This window comes from Amblyomma americanum, chromosome 4 (genome assembly GCF_052857255.1).
Source record: "Amblyomma americanum isolate KBUSLIRL-KWMA chromosome 4, ASM5285725v1, whole genome shotgun sequence".
NCBI classification, from domain to species: Eukaryota; Metazoa; Arthropoda; class Arachnida; order Ixodida; family Ixodidae; genus Amblyomma; species Amblyomma americanum.
Window position 1 is genome coordinate 120,061,663 of NC_135500.1, and position 24,876 is coordinate 120,086,538.

Sequence of the window (24,876 nt, forward strand, 5' to 3'; positions counted from 1 at the left end):
ATACAACACGCGGACGCCTCGCTCTGGCCGCGAGTATACGGCAACGAACATGTCAGGCTGGTAGAGCGTGCATTTGATACGCTTATATGTATATACCTGTACGTATCAACAGAGAGCTTTTAATAAAAAAATGAAAAGAAAGATTACTGAACATGGTACAGCCTGTGTCTTTAGTATTATACAATTAATGCGCCATGAGCAGATAACATAGAGTGAAACGCAGTTGGTTCAGGTAGAAGCTCCGAAGAAAATATGGAGACGCAAGTCAATGAATTATTAGCGCTTCCCGCTCTGATGGGAAAAAGATGCTCTGCCATTACATTGGCTGGATCGAAAGCGATTGGCACTAAAAAGTATCACAGATACGGCTTGGGATGGCATTTCGCTTCACGAAGGGATCTGTTCAATTTTTTTTCGCTGGAAAGGCCTTAGAAGAGCAGCTTATAGTTCAAAGAATACGTCGACATTTGAGGAATTAAGGCGATGTAATTCCTACCTGATTATTTCAACGCATCCGGAGGCTGTTCACACGCCAGAGGAAACTGTGTTATTTCGTCATCAAACTATAAACTGGTAGGTTTACCGTCCCGAAACGGCACATGGGCAACGAGGTAGGCCGCAGCGAACGGCTCCAAATTAATTCAGACCACCTGAGCGTTTTTGCATTTTGCCTACATCAAAATGCGTCCGCCGCGACCGGGACTTGCTCCCGCAACCTTGGGATCATAAATGGTCTATAGACATGCGCGCTAAGCAGGTCTATGCTTGGCGCGCTAAGCAGGTGATTTCAGAGTGAGTAATGCGGCTTTATAGTCGGTATAGGGACTACTAATATACCCTATCTTCTATATAATATCCCGATTCTTAAAATCAATGTATACACGTTTTTCTGGACGTCGGCCATTATCCCGGGCTGCTGGCACGGCGAATTTGACGACTTGTTTTGCAACTTCTGTTTGAGCATTTGGAGACCCGGCGGGATCCGTCGGTTCGAAGCAGAAGACACGGCGTATCACTCAAGGCGTTTATTACTCAGGTGGTTTATTCTTTTTTTAGCACGTTACGTCAGCACACCGAACGATACTCCCGGCAGCGACGCAGATAAAAGAGGAAGAGGCTCACGGATGTTGATGATGATTATGGCGAAAACGTTTTAGTTGGTACTAAAATTGGCGCCGATGGATAGCATGGCGCCAGCCAACGGGCACTACAGTCGCCCCTTTGCCTCTTTCCCACTCTCTCCTCCGTTCTTGTCCCTCCTTCCACTTTTTCACCTTCTCGCACTTCTTCGCCACGGCTACGCCAACATATCGCCAGTGTTCACCAACACGCCATTAACAGTTGTCGCTGTAAAAACCAGCTCTTGTTCCAGGTCAGAAGCGGCGCCGTGTCGTTTCAGCCAGTAGAGTTACTGTACAGTAATTCTAGTGGCTTACTTACACAGTAACAGTAGCTCTGACTTATACAGTAAGTCTATCAGCCACCGGGCTTCGGGGAGGCGTTTTCGCCAGAGCGTGCGGTGCGGGCTAGCAGACGAGAGCTCCAACATCAGACGAAAGGGCAAGCGATGGTGGCGATGAAAGTCTTTACCACCAGAGTGGAGGTCCTCACTTAAGCTGCACCCGAACTGGCATTCTTCGTTCTATTTCTGCCTGCACGAAACGGTTCACGTGTATTTTTTCTTTCGTTGTTGATGCTGTTGCTGTTATTGTTCTTCTGCACAGACCCCTGTTAGGGGCAAAAGAACTTCACGTGCACTGCTCCTGTCATCGTGACGTAGTTATTACAGAACTGCCGAACGCCTACATATTGCATTCGCGGCTTCGCTTCGCGTCCAAGAGTGCGGAAGCGAATATATCGGGCTTAAAGAAACACGCCCACTAACTCCTCTCGCGCAGTAAAAAACCTCGAGAATTCGTTCAAATCTTCGACGGCTAAAGAAAGAACAGCTGAAGGGTTCCACTGTGAAAAAAAAAAGAAAGAAATAATAATTCTATTTGGAGGGAAAAAATAAATAGGAACAATAAAATTGAGAAGGAACGTAGCGAAGAAACGCTGCTGAGAAATGTCTCAGCCAATTTTCTTATTTTTTTTTATAACAAACTACCCGCCTCCTGGGGTGCAGCGAGGGGACGGCGAACTGGGCGTGATTTAAGCACTGAGCTCCGCTCTTGCAAGCCGCTGCTTCCAAGGCGTGAAAAAGCCACCGCCGCGCCGCAGTTCGCCTCGGGTTAACCCGGTCCACGTAAAACCAATTTGCCGCGCTCGTTGCAATCGCGCCGGCCCTTACGTCCCTTGACTTCCAACAAGCAGCAAACCATCCGTGTCTCGAGTGCGGGCTTTTCTCTCACTGCTCTCCTCTGTCTTTCGCACCTTGCACCTGTCTTCCCCTTTTTTTTTCTATCGATGTTTGCAGGTTTTGTTCTTCTGGCTCGCGGAGCTCGGCATCCACGAGTGGTTAATCGGACAGCGCACTTTTTCACCCAAGGTTTCTCCCTTTCTTTTTTTGTTGCATCTCTTCGTTATCAACTGCACTGCCGTGGAGTTGCCTTGCCCCCACCACACTTGGCCAGTTCTCGTTGAACCGCTTATATAGGCGAGGCAAACGCCGCTTCAAACAGAGAGTGAAAACAAAGAAGTATTCGGCAGCCGGAAAACGAGGAAAGAGTGGAGGGCCCCGGGTCCAAATGCGCGTGGTATACTACTGTGTCGGCGTGCGGTCGTTCCTCTTTGGTATGCCGCCCGGCGCCGGCGCAGATTGCTGCTGTTCGGCGGGGGAGAAGACCAAGCTGCCGAACGAAGCGAGCTCCGGAGGCACAGCCTTCGCGTCGCGGGAAAGGAGGGAGCCGTTGTGGCGGCTGCGGCGGTGGAACACAAAGGCTCCCCCGCTGGGCCGAGACATTAGGTGCGGGGGTAAGCGGCGCCGGTGCGGGGAGTGCTTGAACGCGAGCTGTGAGCGCGGCGCCGACGCTGTAAAAAAAAAGAAAAGAAAACTATAGAGTGAGGTAACGAGAGAAAGAGCGAGCAGCGCCACTTTGGGAGACTTCGATCGCCATTTCACGCGAATGATCCGTGGAATTCCAAAAGAGGGCTCCGCGAACGGGGTCGGGGCAGGCGTGAGGAAAGACAAAATGGGCATGTTTCTTGCTTTATTTGTTATATACATTTCTCTTTTCTCTTCTGTTCCGTTTTTTTTTCGTACTTTATCTTGTATTTTAGAGGTTTTTTCTTTTTAACGTGGCAATGTAGTAAGGCGCGTTACCGTTACGCTATGAGCACCCGTGGAGGCCGTAACGGCTGACCAGCTTAATTACATGCTTGCGCTGTCTAGTTTCGAAGTGGTCGCTCGACGTTTACCGGCCGCAACATTTCTAGTTTTCAAAGGGCTCCCCAGAATTCTGAGTTATGTCCGATTAGCATCCGATCACCTATCCAGCCGGGGTGAGGTAGTCGCAGGCTTTAAATGTACGCTAACGGACCTGACGCTCGTCTTGTTACGAAGCTCTGTAGCGTGCCACAGGCGTGGGTACAGCTGCCAACTGTCCATGTGGATGCGATCTGTTGATAACGTTTTTGAAGTTCTTACCTGTCATCATAGGCAGGGGCGACGGCGTGCCTAAACTTGTGATTATATATACGAAGGCTCAATGTGCAGACGAGTTTCCGTCATTTTACATTTCTGCGTGCAGAACTTCTAATCTAAGCCGTAATGTGTATGCATACGGATTGATTTAAACCACCGGAGCTTCTTAAGAAAAATGAAAATCTGAAAAAATTAGCAGCAGGTCACCGCAGCCAATAAGAATCCTGGTGCATCTGGATTCGTCAGTATATTGTGTTCTTATTAATGAGTTTTAAAAAACACGTTAAAAAGACGAAGCGGACCCTGATTAGGCCATGGAATCCACTGTCAAACAGGGAATCAGCTCATATATATTTAAGCTCTGAAGCTACTTTAGGATTAGGAGTGATTTTTGTTTCGAAGGTCTTGATACAAGCTCCGATAGCATGGCATTCCTCCACACTCACTGAAATTCCAGTGGACCATATTATATTCCCTCATCATGCGTTCTTAACCGCTGCTGACCAGGCCGCTTAATAAGTTTACTGCCTCATTGTTAGGAGCAGAACGCCTTACGCCTTGAGCCGCGGAATATCCGGGCTGCAGTTTTGGTAACAGCGGTAATACACGTGAGGCTCGCGCTCTAGTACTATCACTGAGGGGTAGTTAATATTGGTTGGGATTCAAGTAAGTCACATTTGCTTGTCGCATTCATTATGAAACACGACAATCCCACTATGTCCCTCTGCGTAAATTTACGTGCTGCGTGACATTGAATGCAGCCTCAGAAATAAATTATTCTGCAATGGTCGCCAACAACATATAAACTACTTCAGGAAGATAGTTTATATTTAGCGGCGCTTATTTGCGAATATAATTAGTGGTGCGCGCTCTTGCTGCCTAATTTCGTTGACGTCTGTCCTAAGGAACGTGGGTGACCTTAGTATCGTCCTGTCACATGTATGCATACCGTAGCACATCTATCTTCCGTTTTATTGCTTTTTGTTCATTTTTTGCGGGGGGGGGGGGGGGGGTGATGCTTAAATAGAGTGTACTAACATATTAATATTCGACATCATGGAATCACAGCGCTAGCAGACGAGGACACAGAGAGGACACACACGCAGCTGCGTTGATTATGGCTCACAAGAACCAACTAGCCTAGTAACATACCCTGCATACTAATATTCGCAAATACAAGCACACAAAATGCTTGAAAGCTTCTGTGGTCGTTATGATCATGTGGCTGCTTTATTTAATGCATATCACCGCACGAAAACAAGTCACTCTTGAATATTTACATGAGCACCATGCAAACGTCTACACCGACGGCTCCGTGAACCCCATCAGTTATTCGGCCTCCATGTCTATCCGCGCAAGGGCTACAGAAAGCAGAGTTAGGATAGCTCACCAGACTCCTCTGACGGGTGTAGAACTCACTGCTATTCGTGTCGCCATTGAACACATCAATCAGCAGCGCTCTCTGCAGTGGTCTATTTTCACCGATTCCAAAGCAGCCCTCCAAGCCTTACAAGCTGCTCTTCGCCGTGGAGCCCATGAAGAACTGGTTGCAGAAATCCGACAACTACATCACTCTGCCATAAATAAAGGGCACGACACTATCTACCAATGGTTACCGGGGCACAGCGGCATAGCAGGCAATCACCGCGCAGATGAGGTCGCGCGAACTGCTCACCACGGCTGCGATTTTGAGTCGATCCTCATTTCTAGGTCACACGTAGCGGGCAGGCTTAGACCACTGGCGCGGGACATCACGCTTGCCGCCTAGAATTACGGCCAATTTTCCAATTCACGTTTAATATCCGTCGACCCAGATCAGAAGCTTCGGCTTCCATCTGGCCTACCACGGCATGAAGATACTTTTCTGTGTCCCCTGTGGTTTGGTGTACCTTTCACCAACCATTACTTTTTCTTAATCGGTGTGGCTGACAGCCCTGCATGTGCCATCTGCGGGTATGACGAGACTATAGCCCACATTCGTTGTGAATGTCCTGCCTACAGCGCTGAAAGACAGTCGCTCTGCTGTGCGCTGGAGCGTCTAGATCCACACCCACTGACAGAAATGAAGATCCTCGACCACAGGCCGCGGCCATCGTCTGCGGTGAAGTCTTCCAAGGCACTGCTCCGCTTCTTGAGAACTTCTGGCCTGCACGATAGGCGGTAACTTTAACGAACGCTGACTTTTCATAGTGACTCTCCTTTCTCTTACATATTTTATCCCCTCACCCCTTTCCACCGTGCAGGGTAGCAAACCTATAATTCTTCCGGATAACCTCCCTGCCTTTCCTTTCCTTTCTCCTCCTCCTATCACTGCACTGCGAAGAGGTTCAAACGCATAGAAAGGCACGTAACCTATCTTGAGCGATGCCCCTGTCGCAAAATAAAATGTATTGATTATATGCTGGATCTGAAATAAATGTGCCACAATTTTGAACGCAGCGGAATTTTTGGTTTTCACCACCATTTTCCGCGAAAAACATTGAAACTCACACTTTAATAATTCAAGTCACAACCCAAGCGTTTCCTCTCACTCGAAGACTTTGGTACGATTGTGTTAAAAACTCAAACATGGAAGTGCACTGATTGCATTGCACTCGTTAAAAACACCTCCTTAGACGATCCGAACCCATCGAACTACCTCCATGTTTTGATACAGCGGGCCTGGGCATCTTCAATTAACCGTAAGCTTTTGACTGGAAATGTATCCATGCGTCTCTTTATGATGTCCATCACTAAGAACGGGTCTTGCTACTGGTTGTTACCGACAGAAATGACAGACCATCGAGAGATCAAAACACTGTCAGCGTCAGCAGTGAGCAGGGCAGAAATCACCGCCTCCTAACAGGGAGCCCTGACTTCCCAGAGCTTTTAAGACGACATTTCATAGGAGATTTGCAGCAAAAACTGGAGCGAAGCCGCCAGCAAGGTATGAGCACCACAGAGCTCACGATAAAAATAGAGCCGAATTCTACAAATAAGTGTTGTTTTTTTTTTGCGTTGCTCTTCCAGGTTTTCTCGTTACCTGCTTTTTTTTCTGCACTTCGTGTTTTTCTATCTTCCCATGTCTGTGCTCAGAAGATAGTCTCTGCATTCACGAGGCGCGCGATCTGCGGTAGCGCTGAGGACGAGACTCAAGAGTCCGTATCAGCCGAGACAAGGCGGAAGCTCGTTTCCTCAAAAGGATCAAATCCACTCTTCAGATTCCCCCCCCCCCCTTTTCTTCCACCCTTCTTTTTCTCCCACCCAAGCAGCAGCGTTCCCCGCCACTTCACAATCTCTCTCTTCCGCGTCGGCTTTTGGCTTCCCTGTTGCCGTCGGGCCACCTCCGCGGCGCCCATAAATTTCCCTCGACTTACTCGTAAATCTCTTCCCCGATATTATACGGCTCCTGGAGGTCTCCCTACGCCTGTTCCCTACATCCCTGCGTAATCGGGAGACAGCGAGTAGAATATATGGCGCCCAGTCACGTCGGCCTATGGCCAGCCACCGGTCTTTAGCACTCGGCTGTCTTCTACTGAGAAGAGAAAACTCTGGTGGATCCATCGCAGTGCTTGTCCTTTTGCTTCTCAGTGTCCGCTTGACCTTTATTGCTTTCTCTCTTTTAGGAAGGATATCGCTTTGTCCGGTCTGTGTTTCTCTCTGCGTCCTACACGTTCTCGCCTACTCAGTGCGCGCGCAACAGCAGCGTGTTCGCAAGTGTGACCTTATCACGTGTGCCATCTGGCCGCTTGCTGATTTCAGCGGGAGCAGGGTAGGATCATAGCGCGCCAGGAAAGCGCTTGTTTTCAGTGATACGATGCTTTTAGGCGATTTCGCTGTCAATTTATCGCTCATGTCCGAATATTTGGCAAGGAAAGGAAGCTCCCAGAAATGCATCCATACCCGTGCTCTGAACGGCGAAGTTCTTTTCCCACGCTCCGCGTTCCAAGAAACTAAAGATAAAAAAACGGTAAACATCACTGCGCCTACCCGCATTGAAGGAATGCGAAAGCATTGACGCCTTCTCGACACTCGTCCCCCTCTTTGCCCCTCTTTGAGTCTATTGAAGTTTGCTTCTAATTAATTAACTAAATATTCTGTCAATCAAACCTTTTTCGATTAATTATGACTCATCAAGCTCATTTCAATCCATTTAAAACTTAATTTTCACTTCTTTGCCTATTTTTCTACTATTTTGCCGTCCACGGCTATTTTCCCGTCCGGTCACTATATCGACGTCCGAGCTATATTTAGAATTTTTTTTACATTATTGGCTGTAATTTTTTAACTAATCCCTCTATTGACATCAAACTTGATGGGCATCGTCCTCACATCGTCCTCTATCGGTCACAACCGTTTGTTTGATGCTATCTCGTCTGAAAACGTCACTATGGCGGCGGACACGTTTCGATGACACGACCCCGTCGACATAGCCTAGAAATGATTTCGCATTGATAAATGAAAACAAGGCGTCTTAATCTCAGAGGACACATTAAGCATCGTAGCGGCGTTGTCAAAATTTATTTTGCTTTTTCACGCTCTCGCATACATATAAGGACAAATATCAGCCGTTACTTGATAGCCACTTACGAAGTGCGATGTACCTGCATGTATATGTTTAGATCGAATACCAAGGGATTTCGTACCTTCTATGCTGCAGGTAACAAGCTCATAGCTGCGATATCTGGACCGTACATAACTGTGGTCATTTTCTCATATCAGAGCAAGAAAACCAATTTAAGGCGACTGCATGACTGCATGATGATTTTATAATTGTAGCATTCGCTTTGAATGCAGCTTCCATACATAAGCGTGCGGTGAGTCATTTTTCTTTTCTTTTTTTTAGCACGATAGCATTAAGGCTTCCGTTCAGCACAAAATCCAGTTCCGTCGGCGGTAACATTCTAAGCGAAAAATCTCAGGAGAAGAAACCTACAGGCGGGCGACCTAGGTCACATGGCCTTATAGCATCATCACAAACTGCCCACTCGGTAGTGAGCAAACTGGCCTTCGTGGCAGGTGAAAGTTAAAATAGTGATTGGCCACTCGAGAAGAGCAACCTGGGTCGCACAATTGGCGGTTTCTTATTCACAAAGAATAGTTAGAATTAGTATATCTGCTATGACTCTTATATCCTGCTAATTACAAACAAACGAGGGTTAGTCATGAGCTGCGTGTGCTGGCGGCGCTTCCGCTGGCGGACGCCCCAAGGAAAGAAGATTCCCCTACCATTCCATCTCTAAAAATAGCGGCGGTCAACGAACACTACGCGGTCCATCATCATCGCCGCCATCATACGGACGCGAGTACAGGTTACACACTAACAGTACATGACTTTCCACCTCTGTAACGCCACCACTTGTGTCGAACTTCCTCCACGAATTCTCACTGGAGGGTCTGTCTCCCTCCCCATCCGGCGCGCGGTTTCAGCCTGCTTGAAGCGACCGCCGATTCCGTGGCATTCCGTTCGTCCCGTAGCTGCAGCCGTTTGAGCCGCCACGGAGAAAGCTTTAATATCGCGTTCCGAGAGCACGCGCACTCTGGGGCCGCTTCTCTTTGGTGCGAGATTCGAAGGCTCGGTTATCCATCACGGGCCCTCGGCTGCCTGGCCGCCTCTCCAGCTTCGACTGGGGCTTCGGGCCGCCGCTGGTGTTGCCGTCCGACGAAGACGACTGGCTGGCGCGAGGGGACGCTATATTCTGTGGACCCCCCGCCCGAATGATTAATCTCCACTTCCACAGCACACGCTTCTCCAAGGCGCCGCTGTCTCCGGAGGAGGTGGTCGAAAAAGGCACGCGAAAAAGGAGGAAAGATTGAATTCACTTGTTGTAAGACAAGCGGAATATGTTCTTGTCACTGGCTTCCTTGTTTCGCCCTTTCTCTCTCTCTCTCTAACTTTCTATTTATTTCTTTTATCGCTCGGCGCAAGAAAAGGAAACTGCAGAAACGTGGCCAGAGGGATATTTATGGAAGGCTATTTCTCTTGCATTGTTCTATCGCGAACGGGGTGTCTGGCAAGAACACATTAATACTGCTCCACGTCGGCAGCGCCGAATATTGCGTGCCAGCGACTCAAAACACACTGACGGGAAGCGCGTTCCTCGCTATGGAAGACCTGATTACTTCCCGCTGCCGGTCAGGAGCGTTTTCGGGGCTCGAAATCGCAGTTGGGGTGATGCTGTAGCTTTTACGAAGCAAAGCGTGAAAAAAAGCACAAATCGAATTCCTTAAATATCTTAATGTATGCGCCATGAGAGAAGTTTTGGAGGGTGGTGTGAGAGAGGGCTTCAGGAAGTTTGTTTCAGACAAGTTTCCGCTCCCCTCAGCCCCCCCCCCCCCCCCCGGCCGAAATAAAAACTCTTAATGAATTTGCTCAATTCGTCCCTTCTCACTGGTATTCTAAATAGCTTATGTATAATTGTTGCTTAAACATATTCGAACTACTATGATTCCTTCTGTTTAAATTTATGTCTGCTCCGGCAGCTTTCTGATTCAAAGCACTCACGCGTATTAATTAATTAATTAATTAATTAATTAATTAATTAATTAATTTATCATTCAAAGTACCCTAACCTCCCTTGAAGGTGTGTAGCACGAAGCAGGGGCTAGTGCTGAGGAGGGAGGAACAATAAAAATACACCTTATACAAAAATGCACTATTACAAAAGGAACTAACATAATAAGTATTACCAACATGTTTATAAAAATCAGGTTGGTAGTACTCCAAGTGCTAAACTTTTCCACGAATAACGTATTTCTCCAGAATAAGGAACCTTTAATTTGTTGATGCGTGCCATAGTTCCACGTGCAAACCTCACCGGAAACTTAACTCGCTGTGCGGAGGTCGCTCTACTGAGAATCAGAGTGGGCCCGATATGCATTCAGTCCCGTGGTAAGAGCCTCTGCTGGACGTCCTGAACCCAGGCACCTCATTTCACATGCCCCTTTCGCCGCGTATGCCTACCGTGAAGGCGACGCTGAATCAATTTCTGGGGGCCTTTTCTGGGTTCCATTCAGCGCACACACGCCACCTGCGCAGCTTTACGCATCAAACAGGTCGTCCACTAGAGTTTAACCTGTAGAAACATGCAACTCATCATCGAGTGCTGTTGAAATTCCACACATGAATTTGCGTTCAACTTTATCCTTAACTTATAGGGCATGATACAGTAGTGCTGACAAAAGAAATGTTGACATTTTACCACATACTTTACGTCCTGTACTGTCTGTGTACACCTGAATCTCTCCATTGATATGTACTCGCACTGCACGCAACCTGCTCGTTAACCCTCGAGACAATCCAGAAGAACTCACCGAAGGCCACAGTATAGCATCATATGGCTAGAACAGCCTCTTCACAAAGGGGAATCACTGAGCGAAGACTCTTGTAACACGCAGCCAGCGCGGGAAGCTACGCGAATTACCTGTCTTCCAAAACAATACCCGAAAGCAGGTATGAACAATGGTAACTCGAACCATTCCCTTACAAATTACTAGTCTCTCCCTGAGCCCAAACTAGAAAATCAAGAAAAGGACAGACAAGGTTAAGCGAGGATAAAAAAAAAGACTGCGCACAACCTTTAGCGAGCACACCTATCACAGCAGGCACGGCAGGTACTGAGCGGCCAATAACAAGGGGATTTCGCGGAGACAAAAGACTAGCCTCTCGGGAGGAAAAGCAGCAGGGACGGATGCCAGGTAAAGCGCTTTGGTCTCTGTTACCTGAGCTTGCCTGGAACAATACGGCCGTATCCGTCATGCTCCACTTGTATTGTGTGCGACATGCCTGTCCTATTGTATCTCTCTTCTGTCTTTCTTGCTTTTTTATTTCCTTTCTCGCAGCAGAGCCCTTTGGGATAAAGAAGAGACTCCTTTGGCTGCCGAACTCAAGAACATCACCATTTCAGTTTTTGTCTCATCTTAATCTACTTCTTTATCATTTCCTTTTACCCCTCTTACTCCAATATGAACCCAGATTTCCGCTCTTCTATATCGTTTTGGCGCTCATCACAAAACTAAAAAAAAAACGAAAGCATAAACGTGAAACGCTCGCGGCTCCAATAAAAATCGTACAGCGGCAAAAGCAGCTGCGGCCAGCTAGCGGGCTTGCTAAGGAGGCGAAAGGAGTTTTCAGCTCATTAAACCGTCGGTCCCCGTGGCTCAAACGGCGCAGTCAAGACATCCGGTCGTTAACAAACCTCGGTGGCAATTAAGACGCAGGCCGGAAAACTTTCCTACCAAACTCTTCCAGAACCCTCCGAGCCGACTCCCACGCACCCTCCTCCACCCTCTTCCTAGCGGCTGCAGCCTTCAAAACGTCCCTCACCGCCGGTTGATTCCCCCACTCCCACTAAACCCACCGTGCGCCGGGCTTCCCTGCCGACCTTAGCTCTTTCCTTATATCCCCCCCGCTTGGGTTCATTCCCTCTCCGAGCGTCTTTTGCGGGGAAAAAAATGAACACAAGTGGGCGCAGCGGGGCTGGGAGACTGCCGACAAAAGGGGAGCCTTCCTTGGGAGCTGCTCATTACGGGCCCGTTATTAAGCTTGTATTAATAATTATAACATAACGACATTACCCTCAGAGCAGCGCTGATGGCGCCGGCCTCTCGTGGTGAGCTGTGCGAGCTTGCTTGCCGCTGGGATCCTCTTCTCTTTTTTTTTCTGCTCTTTTTTTTTCTTGTGTTGCATAGGTTTATTTTTTGAGCTGGCGGCGAGGGTTCGAGGGGCAGAAACGAAAGGAAGAAGAGGGGATTTTTTTTTGTGAGACATAAAAGGACGTAATGAGCGCGAGAGAGTGGTTAATCCTTGGTTATAATTTATTCATTTATTTGTTTTCCTAATTGCCGAAACGTCGTAAGTGTAGAAATACCTGTGCAAAAATCGACCTCGTGCGGGATACTTAGTGAATAATAACAGAGCCTCCTGCACTTACAAGGTCCAACAACAAAACCTCTTCGTTAATACTACTTAGAAGGATGGTTATGCATTAATAGGCGGTATACTCAGGCGACCCTTCGTAATGAGCAGCTGCGGGTACCACAACCCCTGTTGTTCCTTTTACCAACAGCGACGGCTGAGTGGTTAGGACGCTGGGCTACTGAGCCAGAGGACCCGGGTTCAATCCCTGCCGCGGCCATCCGTTTCTATAGAAGCGAGAAGCAAAAAGGCGCCGTGTGCTGCGCGATGTCAGCGAACGTTAAAGAGCCCCAGGTGGACTGAATTAATTCCGAGCCCTTCGTTATGGCGTGCCTCCTGTCCCATGTTTCGCTTCGACACGTTAAAGCTCACAATTCAATTAATCTCTCTGTACTCGTACACTTCTTTGCAGCAAGTAGGCGCATGGATCCGCGCCCAAGGAACGCTGTTGTGCATTCACATCGTACAACCGCAGTTCTGTCGCCCTGAGCTTACGGCGTCCAAAGGTATGTGAAGATGGCTGTCCGAAACTGTACGCGCCCTCTGTACAGGAAAACAGCGCCTGCGAGCTTTTCTCTAAGTCCTTGTCCGGCGTAGCATTATTCTCTTGACCACGTGTTTTTTATCAGAGCGCATTTGTACAACATCCGCGGTCAAAAGAAGTACCGACGCGACGGATATGAGGAAGCACCAAGCAATTATACTTCGTACACTCCCGCAGTTGCAGTTTTTTTTTATTCGGGATGTTTGCCATTAGGCATAATGAGAAAGGGAGAGAAATTTTGAAGAAGGAGTGTAGACAAGCCTCGCTTAAAAAGTGGCAAAAGTTCTCGATAAAGCGATTATCAAGTCTCCACTTGCAATAGTCGCCTTCAAAGTCCCATCGCAGGCCGACCTATCTTAGGAAGCGTCGTCTCAGTGAGGCTGTAGCCGGGCAAGTCCACAGCAAGTGTTTTGCGTCACACAGTTCAGGCGCAACACCACAAGTCACTTCTAAACTCTTGTCACGCCACCGATGACGCACAGAGGGAGTCAGAATCGCTCCTGCCCGAATCCGGCGCACAGATTCCTCCTCCTCCCGAGTGAGACTGCGGGGGAGCGGGTACCAAGACAGAGGAGCTGCATTTAAGCAAACTTATCTTTGCCACCAAAAGTTTAAAACTTCATTCCGCTTTAAATTTAATTCCCATTTTTAATTAGGAGCTCGTTGTTTGTTGAGGGTCTAGGAGGGTCATCCTAGTTGTAGTAGGAATCGAATTGGTCAATTAGTTCGCTACGATGCTTATTTACTACACTCGATGCCGATCTAGGGCCACAAAGCTAAGGGGAGATATCTGGTTAATGCACTATAATCGGTTACAAGCTGAAGTAACACATTCGGCTTTCAGGCACACCGCTGTGAAGGCTACCCCTGATTCAGCGTTCGCCGAAATCTCAGTAAAAGAGATGCCCTTGCACATCGCTTTCATCGAAACGCTACCATTGCACCCAGATCGAACCCGCGACTCCGTGCACATGCAGCGGCTGAAAGCAGCGCAGCACTCGCCGAGCCACTGCGTGAGGCGAACTAACGGCAGAGGTGACTCTACTCCTTAACCTCTAAGTAGCAGCTTACGGATCGGCCAACCATACACCGCAGTCACCACTTTCTTCGTCTCTACCCCGCAAACGATCCGTATCCGACGGAATCGCTCACTTCACGCCACTGCATGCGTAGCACGCGACACTCTTAGAGGTTGGGTTAGGTTAGGTTACGCTAGTTTGAGGAGACAAATCGCCAACCGCTCATCTAAGAGGAACAAGCAAAAGGGTGACGGTGCTGTAGACAGTTTGATAACAGGCTGTCCTCAATCGCACACGCATCTCCGAATTCAGCCTCACGGCGCCAGATTATTCCCCGCGCTATGTTTCACGCCCCCCCCCCCCCCCCCCCCGCCCCTAATGTGGCATTCCCGTCCCTTTCTTGCCGCTTGGGGACGCGGGTGTGCACGTGACTGTCGCGTCGCAAATGAACCGAGGGCTGCTCGTGTTGGAGCGGCGCGGTCATCTTCGTTAGTCGTGTTAACGACACGTGGCGCTAATCACGGGGCTCTCGATCGCTGGTCCGGAAAGATCCGGACGCCTTGCCCTCCCTTCTTTCTCCGGTTTAGTTCATCGCTCAGCGCCCAATGTTCCCCAGGAGTCACGCTGATCGGGTCCACTGCCTGCCCTCTTCAGCGTCCGTTCTTGCGGACGGAATCATTCTGCGCGACCGAGCGCCTTGTTTCAACAAAACAGCAGGCGTACTAAGGAAGAGGCTTTTGGCGTCCGGTGTAACCTTTAATTATCTCCCCTGACTAAGCGACCGTAACAGCTCGTGTGCACCGTGAACAGTGGGGAAGCTTAAAGTTAATTCCCGGTTGTAGACGTTACAGCGCGCAGATGCAGTCGTGTACAAAGTGACGAGAGAACAAAGCTAGCCATGTTGCGCCATCTTGTCTTGTGCCGTCGTCGCTGTACTTTAGACTATGCCTGCGCGCGGTTTCATCTACGGCCGGAAATTATTAACAACGCTCCAAGGTAGACGACCCCAAGCACAGCTTCAGCAAATTATACAGCGATTTTTCAAAACTGTTCACGCGCTCTCAAAATAGATCGTGGTTAGCTGGTGCCTCGGTTAATGTGTTAGTTATTGGCTGCTTCTCTGAAACCAATCTGTCGTAGTGAAGTTAAGGCTTAAGCGAAACCAGACACACTGTCGCATCAAAACATCGTTTGATATCACGAGCCGGCACCATGTCAAGCGCGACGCTAAAGAAGAGATAACGAGAAATGTATTGTCATCCAAGCTTCATTGCTCTCACGTCAGTGGATGTATGTTACTATAACGGGCCACGAGGTCTCCATAAATTATTTTATTTCATGTCCGCAAATTCCGACTGCGCGTTAGCGCAGCAATCTCACAAATATATACAAAGCTCAAAAGCAAGGGCTCATCTGTTCTTTGTAGTACATTTTACGCTCGCCTTCACATGGGCTTAAGCGTTCCGTGCTTCCGCCCGAAGTGTATGGCTGGCCCAGCGCAAGAGACAGATGGCGCCAGGGCTGCTATATCCACTAGCCACACCATGAATAACGACTCGATCGCTCGATGCTTGGGCCAGTCTCAACAATGCTGCCCTGTCAGTAGCAGACGCACCGGGAACGAGAGGGTGCAGGGGGAGGGGGTGTAGGGGGGGGAAGCAGTTTGCTCAGTGACGGCGTTTCCGCTTCCTGATCACCGCCGGCGTTCAGCTGCTTCCCCGCCGTCCGCCGGACAGCGTCATTAAACCCTGCGGCAGACGACCGAAAAACTAGCGTCGTCGCATTCTCGTACCACTCAGCGTTAGCCGCAGCTGAGCGCCGTGACCCCGCGTCCTTGGCAAACGACTGCAAGACAGCTGCGAAGAGCAGTAGAGACGTCGTCGGCGAATCGGTGGCGACGACGCGAAACAAAGCACGCAGTGCCACAGCTGCCGGTTTAATGGGGCGCGGCGACCCGGGCCGATACATACAGGAGCGCCCATTACAGCACGCCACTTGCTGCTGCTGGCGCCGATAGAGTGTGTTTTTCACTCTCGAGTAGCTACAACTTAGAGCAAGTCCGGTCTACCCGCGCCTAACGTCCGCGCTTCGGAAAACGGCGTGTCCTGTTTGCGGCACTTTGCGTCATTTAGGAAGAGAAATCTTCATGCGCCTCGCTTCACGGCATCTCGATCGTGTCGCTGAGTGCATACTGCCGTGCATTTTCTCTCGTATTTCCTCTGCCTGTGCCCATCCACAGCGATGGTTTGGTGGCTTTGGCGTTCGGTTGTTGAGTCTAAGGTGGCTGGATTGAATCTCGATTGCAACGGCCGCATTTCGATGCAGGCGATATTCGAAAAAAAAACGTGAGTGGTGTGTGACGTCAGCGCACGTCAAAGGGCCCAAATGAGGTAAATTAAAACGTCGGATCCCTCCACTACGGTGTCTCTCTTAGCGCATGTATGGCTTCGAGACGTTAAACTTCATATATGAAGAAAAACTTGTAAAACCACACCACATCACACATCATACTATGCCGTACCGTATCATACTATACTATACCGTCCCACACCGCACCTTACCGCACCTCACCACACTACAATATGTGATGTGCCATACCGTACTGTACCATACCATACCATACCATATCATCTACTTCTCAGCTAATTCATGCTGCCGGTCGGCAGTCGAGTCGAGGAAGGTAATTTTGTTCATTTTGCAAGCACACGATTGTCAGTCGTACAGCTTTTCTACGCATACAATTACTACCACTACCACCATTAAAAAGAACCATTGCCATTCACTAGCTAAAAAATTACAGTCTGGTTGTGCGAAAACGCTTGTTCGCAGCGTTCTTAATACTGCCCTGAACTGCATAATATACCATGAAAAAATGTTCACTGTGCAACTCCGCTGCTCTTGGCATGGCTGGTTTCGTAATACGAGCGCTCAGTAGCACCCCTCACGCAGCCAGTGATTAAGCTGCACTTTGGTGTATGGTTCACTGCATTTCTTGCACAATACTTGCGGGGTAATTTATACCGCGTCATGCCGAACGTAACGCCCACGGTCTTCTGTCTTCTTTTATATATAGTAGACAAAAGTTAGAACGAAGGAGATCCTTCTACCAAGCGACCTTCTAAGCTTGCTCGACTAAAAATGGCAGCGTTTTATATTCGAGACCCCTTTCCCCTTACCTTTCCGCTCATTTCTACGCGGTAAGAGGTGGCCCATTATTAAACACACTCGCGCCGTCTGAGTTTCGCTGCCCTCAAGAAGCTGGAGTGCTCTCTAACAAACAAAATAAAAAGGGCGAATCACGTAAGTGCGGCAAAAAAAAACTTAGTCCTACTGCCACAAAGGGGGCATAGAAATCGAAAAAGATAAATCAACCAGCGCGAAATGCCTAGGACGCGAATATACACAGAGAAAGGTAGACAGGCAAAAAAAAAGCGAGACAAACAAAAGAGCGGACGAGACCACATCGGTGAACGCGAAACGAAAACTTTTCTTCTCCGAAGGGAGGATGCGCCGAAGCAGAACGGGGCATCTCTTCGACGCAGGGAAAAAAGGGAGTCGGCCGATGCGCCGGGGAGAGGGGAGTGCGCGGGGTCGGTAGGGAGCGTAGGTGTGAGGGTGAATAGAAGAGGTTGCCAACGGAAGGAGCTAGGCGCCAGGCCAGCTATAGGCCCTGCGGCTGGGATCGGTCTCCGACGGGGCAGACCAAGCTAAGGACCAGGAGGAGAAGCGAAGGAGGAGGGATGGAAACCGGGGGGAGTGGAGAGAGCTCCAGCGCGCGTAAATAAATTCTCCCCGCACAGCCGATAGAGGAAAGGACATCCTCTCCATCTCCCGCGCGTCGCGACAAAGCCAATACGGCGGCGCGCGCGCGGACCGAGAATGCACCCGCGAGGACGAACCGAGCCAAGCCAAGCCGGAATAAGTTCAAATAACGCGCCAGGCACAAGAGCCCAAACTAGGCCTATACGTACGTACTTCGTCGCGAGTGGAGAGAGAAAAAACAGACGTGCGCGCCAGTGCACGCAATGCTGTGAGCGAGTGTGGGAGAGGCAGAGCCGTCTGCCGAGCCAATGAAAACCAGCTGAGGGTGAATCTATAGACAGCTTTCGCCTTTAGATCACCTTGAGTCTCTCTTTCTCACTTTCTTTCTATTTCCTCTGGTAGTATTGCTTTCGGTTCTCGTCGGCGCATTCTCCCGCTTTAGGGAGGGAGAAGAAGGCGGGAAAAGGGACGATACGGCCGCCGCAATTTATTGCGAAGCCGAGTTTTGAAGAAAGAGGGATGGGAGACAAAGCGGCAGAAAAAGAAGCCAGTCGCATGCGCTGCACAAGCGTGCGGAACGGAAAAGAGGAAAAAAGAGAGAGAGAGAGAGAAAAAAAAGTATGGGGAAATTGCGAGGGGGTTGAGAGACACAGTGAGAACGATGGGCGGTGCACACAAGGAATGAAAAACAGAAAGTGAAGCGGAAAAGAAGAGAAAGAGAGAGAGAGAGAAATTTGGGGAGAATAGCACAGCACAGCAGGACGGAGTCAGCCAACTCGAAAGGAAAGCAATCGGAATGCGTTCTTCGAAATTAGTTGCTCTCGCCGCTTGCACCGCGGGTTCCGCTCTGTGCTTCCGGCTGCTGTCTCGACTGGCGGGGCCTGATTTCTTTTTTTCTCCCCTTTTTGTCTTCTTCACCTTATTTTTTTTTTCAACGAAATAGAAGGAAAGAGAGAAGAGGACGAGGACTGTTCCGATGCTGCTATTGCGGCCGAAGTGGCGGCGCCATCAGTGCCAGGGAAGCGAAAGCAAGGGCTTCGAACGCGCATTTGTGCGCCAGGCGTGAAGCAGAAAGAGAATAGAAGAAGAAGAACGAAAAATGGCAGCGAAAACCACGGCGCAGTGAATGGAAGCGAATAACGAACGCAAGACAGCCCGAATACGAACGTTCTCTTACTCGCTACCAGCTTTAGCACGCATCGGCTAAAGGCGCCGATCACAAGGAGTACTTGAACAAAAAAAAAGGCAGAAAAGGGGGATTGTGTGTGGCGCACCCTAGAAGAAGCGACTTGCACTGCTGGCTAGTGGGCTTGTGTCGTCAATACTACGCGCTCACTGACGGCAGCTGTACGAAATTTTCCTTTCCCTTCCCCAGTGTGGAGTAGCAGGCCAGGGTCACATTACCGTCGGCCGACCTCACTACGTTTCCTTTCATTAAACTGCTTTCTCTCTCTCACTCTTCACACACTAGAAAAATAAACTAAATAAGCAATACAAGCTATAACGTGGGTGGGAGGTTCTGCTGTATGGGTTAAGCCTCTCGTGCTTCGCAGATAACTGATGGTTGTTTTCTGAGCCCCGTTTCATGCATCGTATAGCACCGCGCGAGTCACATCCAGCTGGGTTCGGATCTCAAATCTGGATACAGAACTGGAAACGAACGATGCACTATAGTGGTGACGAAGCTGCCAAATGAAACTATCCACAAGAGCGCTAAACCAAGAAATCTTAGGCTCCGACTTATAACCCGCCTTTACTGTAGCCATTCATAGCTGGAGTGGATGTCCCGCGGATAAAATTGCTGTTTAACAGGAGCCATTACAAGAGAGCCTGGCAGTGGCATTCCTCTCATAAAGACTGCACCACCCGGGCTACAGTTAGCACCGCAGCAGACTCCATGCGGAACAAATTTCCCACTGCTTTTGCGGTTCGCTTTTATCGCCCCTGCGACGAGGAAGGGGAAATCTGCTGTTTCCTCAGGGCGGCGATAATGGCATAAGAAAACTGAAGAGATGCTGACACTTATAGAACCCTATATTGTCATGAGGATAAAGATGAACGGATTATTTACCGGCTTGCTCGAAATGAGTGATTCACACCAATTCTATTTTTTGGCCTTGATTTTTACCTTTGACGGACGTCACGCCTTGAATCAGAAGACAAAAATTTCGCCTCTTCCTACTTCACGATGCCCTAACTTTTCTTGCACGTAGAAGATCAAGCCTCTTAACACGACGTTCTTACTCAGGTTTCTCCACTAAAGTAATAATGTATATGGTAGAGTCTTCAATCTTTGAATGAAGAGAGGCATGTGGGGAATAGACAAGCAACATTTTTTTCTGTTCTGCGGTACACAACACAACATGACCATCGGCTCGACTGGCTGGCTACCGACCCGGGTAGGGAGGCATGCCGACCGGCGGAGCAGGGGCACCGTAAGGGGCGCCGTAACCGCCTGGAGGGACACCACCAGGAGGATACCCACCGGGAGGGTACCCGCCAGGAGGGTACCCACCTGGCGGAAACGCACCAGGAGGGTACGGCCCAGGAGGATTTGTGCCAGAAGGAACGACGCCAACGGTAGCCGTCGGCAGCTGTTCTCCAGACGTCCCCTTTCCAGGCAGCCGTATCTCCACAAACTCGGTCTCGTCCACCGGACCCATCATGGTGTCCTCCGTCCTGGTGCTCGTAACGCGAATCAGGGTGGGTTGCGAGGCTGTCTTCAAGGAGCCCGAGCCCGTCGGTGTCGCGGGCTTGGCCGGGGCTGCACCCGCAGCTGGAGCCGCGGGCTTCGCCGGTGCTGAGGCCGCGCTAGTGGTCGGACTAGCCGAGGCACTGGTTGAGGCAGCCGACTCGGAAGATTCTCCTCCTTCCGATTTCTCCCCCTCATCCGATTTGCTCGCTTTCTTCTTCCCTTTCTTGCTCTTGCTCTTTTTCTTCTTACTTTTGCTACCTTTCTTCTTCTTGCTCTTGCTTCCTTTCTTCTTCTTCTTGCTCTTGCTTCCTTTCTTCTTCTTTTTGCTCTTGCTCTTCTTCTTCTTCTTACTCTTGCTCTTCTTCTTTTTCTTCTTCTTAGCCGCGGCCATGACGGCCACCAACGTCGACACGATGGCAGTCACCACCAGGAAAAACACGAACGCCAAAAGCGAGTCGACGAAGCCGTCGCATGTGGCACTCATGGTCTTGTCTACAACATTGTACACGGGTCCGCAGTTTCCGACGTTCTGGGTGATGGTCGGCCCATGGAGGTACTGCGCATAGTACTTGGGCAGCATCGTGAGCAACATGCGGCGATAGCTGGTAGCGGCCATACGCGCGGCGGCGTCCTGTAGGTCCACCTTGTCCAGCTTCTTGAGGAAAGCGGACGCGGTGCGCCGCGTGCCGTCGGTGAGGGCGCGCTCCTTGGACAGGCTTATGCGTAGAGTCTTGACAAACACCGTTACGTTGACGTCATCAGCAGGTAGCAGCGCCACGTGTCGGTCGTGGACGAGGAACGAAGGCATTAGCTTGGCCATTCTTAAGCTTTCAGTGTCCAGGAGTGGTACTCTTGTGCTACCAGGGGTGACGTCCATGTCTTGGCGCACTTCTGCAGGGATGCTCAAGTCGGCGAGTGTGGCGTCTCCGTGGCTGCATTTGCCTAATATTTCGCTCGGGTGGATACCGCGGAAAATTGAGGCCCGCTCGTTGAGCGGCCACAGCCGCACCGCGAGCATGTTCAGGACCTTGAATGATCCTTGTCTGTAGGAATTGCAGAGGTAACACTCACCAACCGCGGCGTAAGGAAAGACTTGCAGAGCCAAGTACAGTGCCAGCACAACCACTATGTACAGGAAGAAGGCGCCATACGCCAGCGCTACGCCAGCTACCCGGAAACGAGTGCTTTTAGCCTCGGTCTCTTCGTCAACGTTTTGCTGAGTCAGGGCTACCACAATGAAAGGGATCATAATAGCGAAGATACAGAGGAAGAAGATGGGTACAAGTCCGAAGAGCGTGGATGACCGGAACCTCTCCCACCAGCCTGTCCTCGAACCGTATGTCATCAGCCTGTTAAAAGCTCTGTCTAGACCGCTTAGCGTCTCTTTCAGTTCCTCTTCTGCCCTTGCTTTTGCACTATCGTGAAGCTGCTTCTTCAGACTCTTTACGACTTGCTTCCTCTCCTTGGACGTCGTCTTAGCCACTTGTTTTGCCACCAGACCACAAAGTCGTTTCCGGTAGTCACTTATCCGGGCCAGACTTTTGCTCGCTCGCAGCAACCGATTTCCCTGAGACCTAACTCCGTCCTTTACAAAGAGCATTCCAATTTGTCGCACATTCTGGGCGCAGTCGGTGACGTTGAGGCCGTTGCGCATCACCAGCTCTTCGTGCATGCGAGATTCGAGGAAGCGGCTGAACGCCTTTTCAAAGTCGCCTTCGATCTCATCAAGATGACGCCGCTTCTTGCGACTCGCGTCTTCCATCCTCTGGTTGATCGTGTTGGTTACGAAGGCGGCGAGGTCTCTGGCCGCCATCTCCTTCACCACCGGCAGGGTGTCGATAGAGGCGCTCAGGTCACTGCTTGTTTCGTAAAGCAAGAAGGACAGCACAAAACCGATGGCCGCAAGGAACAACGTCACGGCCATGGCAGTCGTGTAGGCGGTCTTGTAGGAGGGCGAGGGCTCTTCCTGTCCCTCCTCCTCCTCATTCTCTTCCCCCTCGCTCTCCTTGTTGCTATCTGCGCCGAAGTAGCCAACCCACCGCCCGGCTACCACGACTACGCCACCGATGGCCACCACGGCCAGCAGGACATTGCCGACTTGGACGACAGAGCTGATGCCATGCTGGTAGTTACCCAAGATGTCCATGAAGCTGTTGGGCTCCCGGGCCAGCTCGAGAAAGAAGTTGATGTCCCGAGGCCTAGATTCCAGGCGATCGAGGAAGTTGCGCATGTAGTGGACCGGCGCCTGGTAAGGACGGACCGGGGTCACGTCCATGGTGTACGGCAGCTGGTTGGACAGCGATCCCGGAGGTCCCGGGCCGCGGTCTGGCAGCCTGCCGCCCTTGTGCATCAGAAACAGGGCCATGGACGCGACGGCAGTGAACGACCAGATCATCTTCGCCCTCGCAGCTCTGTCCTCCTTCTTTTCTAATCGCGCCCGCTCACCGGCCCGTGGTGGCACCGACTAGCGCGGCTATGTTACACCGAAGAAGACGAAGAAAAATTAAAATAACAACGAATAAACAACAGCAATGCGAGCGCTGTGTTGAATGCATATAGAAAAAAAAAAGCTGAAATGTGAGAATCATGCAATAAATAGGCATTAATCTTCATGCATCAGTTTTATCCGCGTTTTTGTTACCAAAAACAAAGTTTCTATGTTCGCATACTGGGGCAATCAGTGACAGGAAACTGTACATTTTACGTTTCATTCGAGAGCACAACAAAAGGAAGCTGGCACGAACTCTTGTCTGCAAAGTGACTAAAGGGATTACGTAATTGATCGCTCACCCAGCCACTTCTCGAGGTCGTGAAAGGCGAAGCCGCACATACGCGGTTAATACCGAAGCTTATGGAGTCTAATCGCAATCGTATCGCCGTCATAGAGCGCAAAGATACGACTGGCTGTTTGCCTGATTGTCACGCACAAGATCAGCAGCCAACTGAACTGGCAAAAAACCCTCGAAAAAAAAAGCTCACCAAGTAGGCACAGCCTCAAGAGTGAACTATGACATAGCTTAAAGGCTGTTCAATTACAGGGTCACCCTTTGCCATTCCGGACGCAAATAAGTAAAGCTACCGCCCTGATTAAGGCAGAATTTCCGTCACGTCACATTCCGCATCGCTATATCAAATTGGTGCCTGTTGGTTGCATTTTGGCCCGTTTCTCTGCCTAAAGAAAAAAAAACGGACAGAAGAAAACACCAAAGTCATTCATTATTTACGCTGAAAAGAAAACCGTGCATCCCGCTCGAGCAGGTCGGCACGAAAACCACGCCGAGCATGATAGCACTCCTTCCACGGACACCTGCAGCTCCATTAGGCTCGCCCACGGAACAAGGCACGCCTGGCTCCCAGATAGCGGATCCCAATTAACTACGCGCTTGGTGCGCACGGCTTTTATCTCATCTCACTCGTGTGCGCGAGCCGCTGGAGTCGCACGCGAGAGAGACACAGAGTGCAGTGGCGGTGGCCGGCCAAGCGCCGGACTTTGTCTTAATTACGCAGGCGCGACAACTCACGACGACCATGATGGGCACGGTATTCTCGCACAGCCACTCCCCCCTGGAGCCAGACCCGGGGCCGTGCGAGCAGTGCGCACGCGATCCCGTAGTTTCCTCGGCGCGGGAGACGAAGGGGTCCGAACCCCACGAGTACTGCAGCGGTGGTCGCCGCGAGACCCGAGGGGTCCGGACAGCCTCATCAATCTCGCAGAGTCACGCTTTTGTTGCGGGCCGCGCGAGAGGTGGACTGCGCGTGAGTGGTACACGTCGTCTCGCCCGAAGAGAGAGGCGCGCCGCCCCGGCGATAAGCCGGCATTCAGTCAGTCGCTCGCTCACTCCCTTATTTCTCCCTCGCACAGTCTCTCTATTATATCTCTTTGTCACAGACTTGCATCGACTTCTGGGTCACTGACGTTTTGGAGAGGGCTAGGGAAGAGGCGATGACCCCTCTTTGAGCGGCTACCTTGCAAACGCTGTTGTACAAATAAAAGACTGAAAAACAGACTGCGTCCACTACTGCGTAAGTAAGCTGGCAATGCTCAAGAAATAACTTTGAACTCGGAGAATATTAAGTGGTAGGTTGCAGCAGGTATAGTGCTTCCACTTTGAGGTACTATTAACGAAGCCGTAAGGGAGGTTCAGCTATTTTTAGGGCCTTTCACCCGGGCTGGTAGGCACAGAGATCCTTCTTTGTTGTCCAAATGAGCTTGCCCTTGTGTTGGTGAGGCGGACTCGCGCTGAAGACCATGCATAGCGCCAGCTGTATGCGATACGTTGGCCCATTTCACGACGTTCGGCGCCCGCGTAATTGCAGAGGACAAGCCCAGTCGCACATCACGAGTATTTTACTTTTGCACTGGCGCGCACCTTTGCG

General features: G+C 50.2%; 2 protein-coding genes across 3 annotated transcripts in view; both read right to left on the minus strand.

Moving 5' to 3' along the window:
- LOC144128289 (putative carbonic anhydrase-like protein 2) overlaps window positions 1–24,876 on the minus strand; it is a 196,747-nt gene that overhangs the window by 87,036 nt on the left and 84,835 nt on the right. The gene's annotated exons all lie outside the window — the stretch shown is intronic.
- Window positions 20,123–22,943, minus strand: LOC144130333 (uncharacterized). The gene has a single exon (XM_077664266.1). It carries the CDS (start codon window positions 22,892–22,894, stop codon window positions 20,192–20,194), a length of 2,703 nt encoding a protein of 900 aa, XP_077520392.1. The 5' UTR covers window positions 22,895–22,943; the 3' UTR covers window positions 20,123–20,191.

What these genes read in the sequence shown, in the direction of transcription:
- LOC144130333 (XM_077664266.1), bottom strand. Translation starts at nt 22,894, where the DNA reads ATGATCTGGTCGTTCACTGCCGTCGCGTCCATGGCCCTGTTTCTGATG.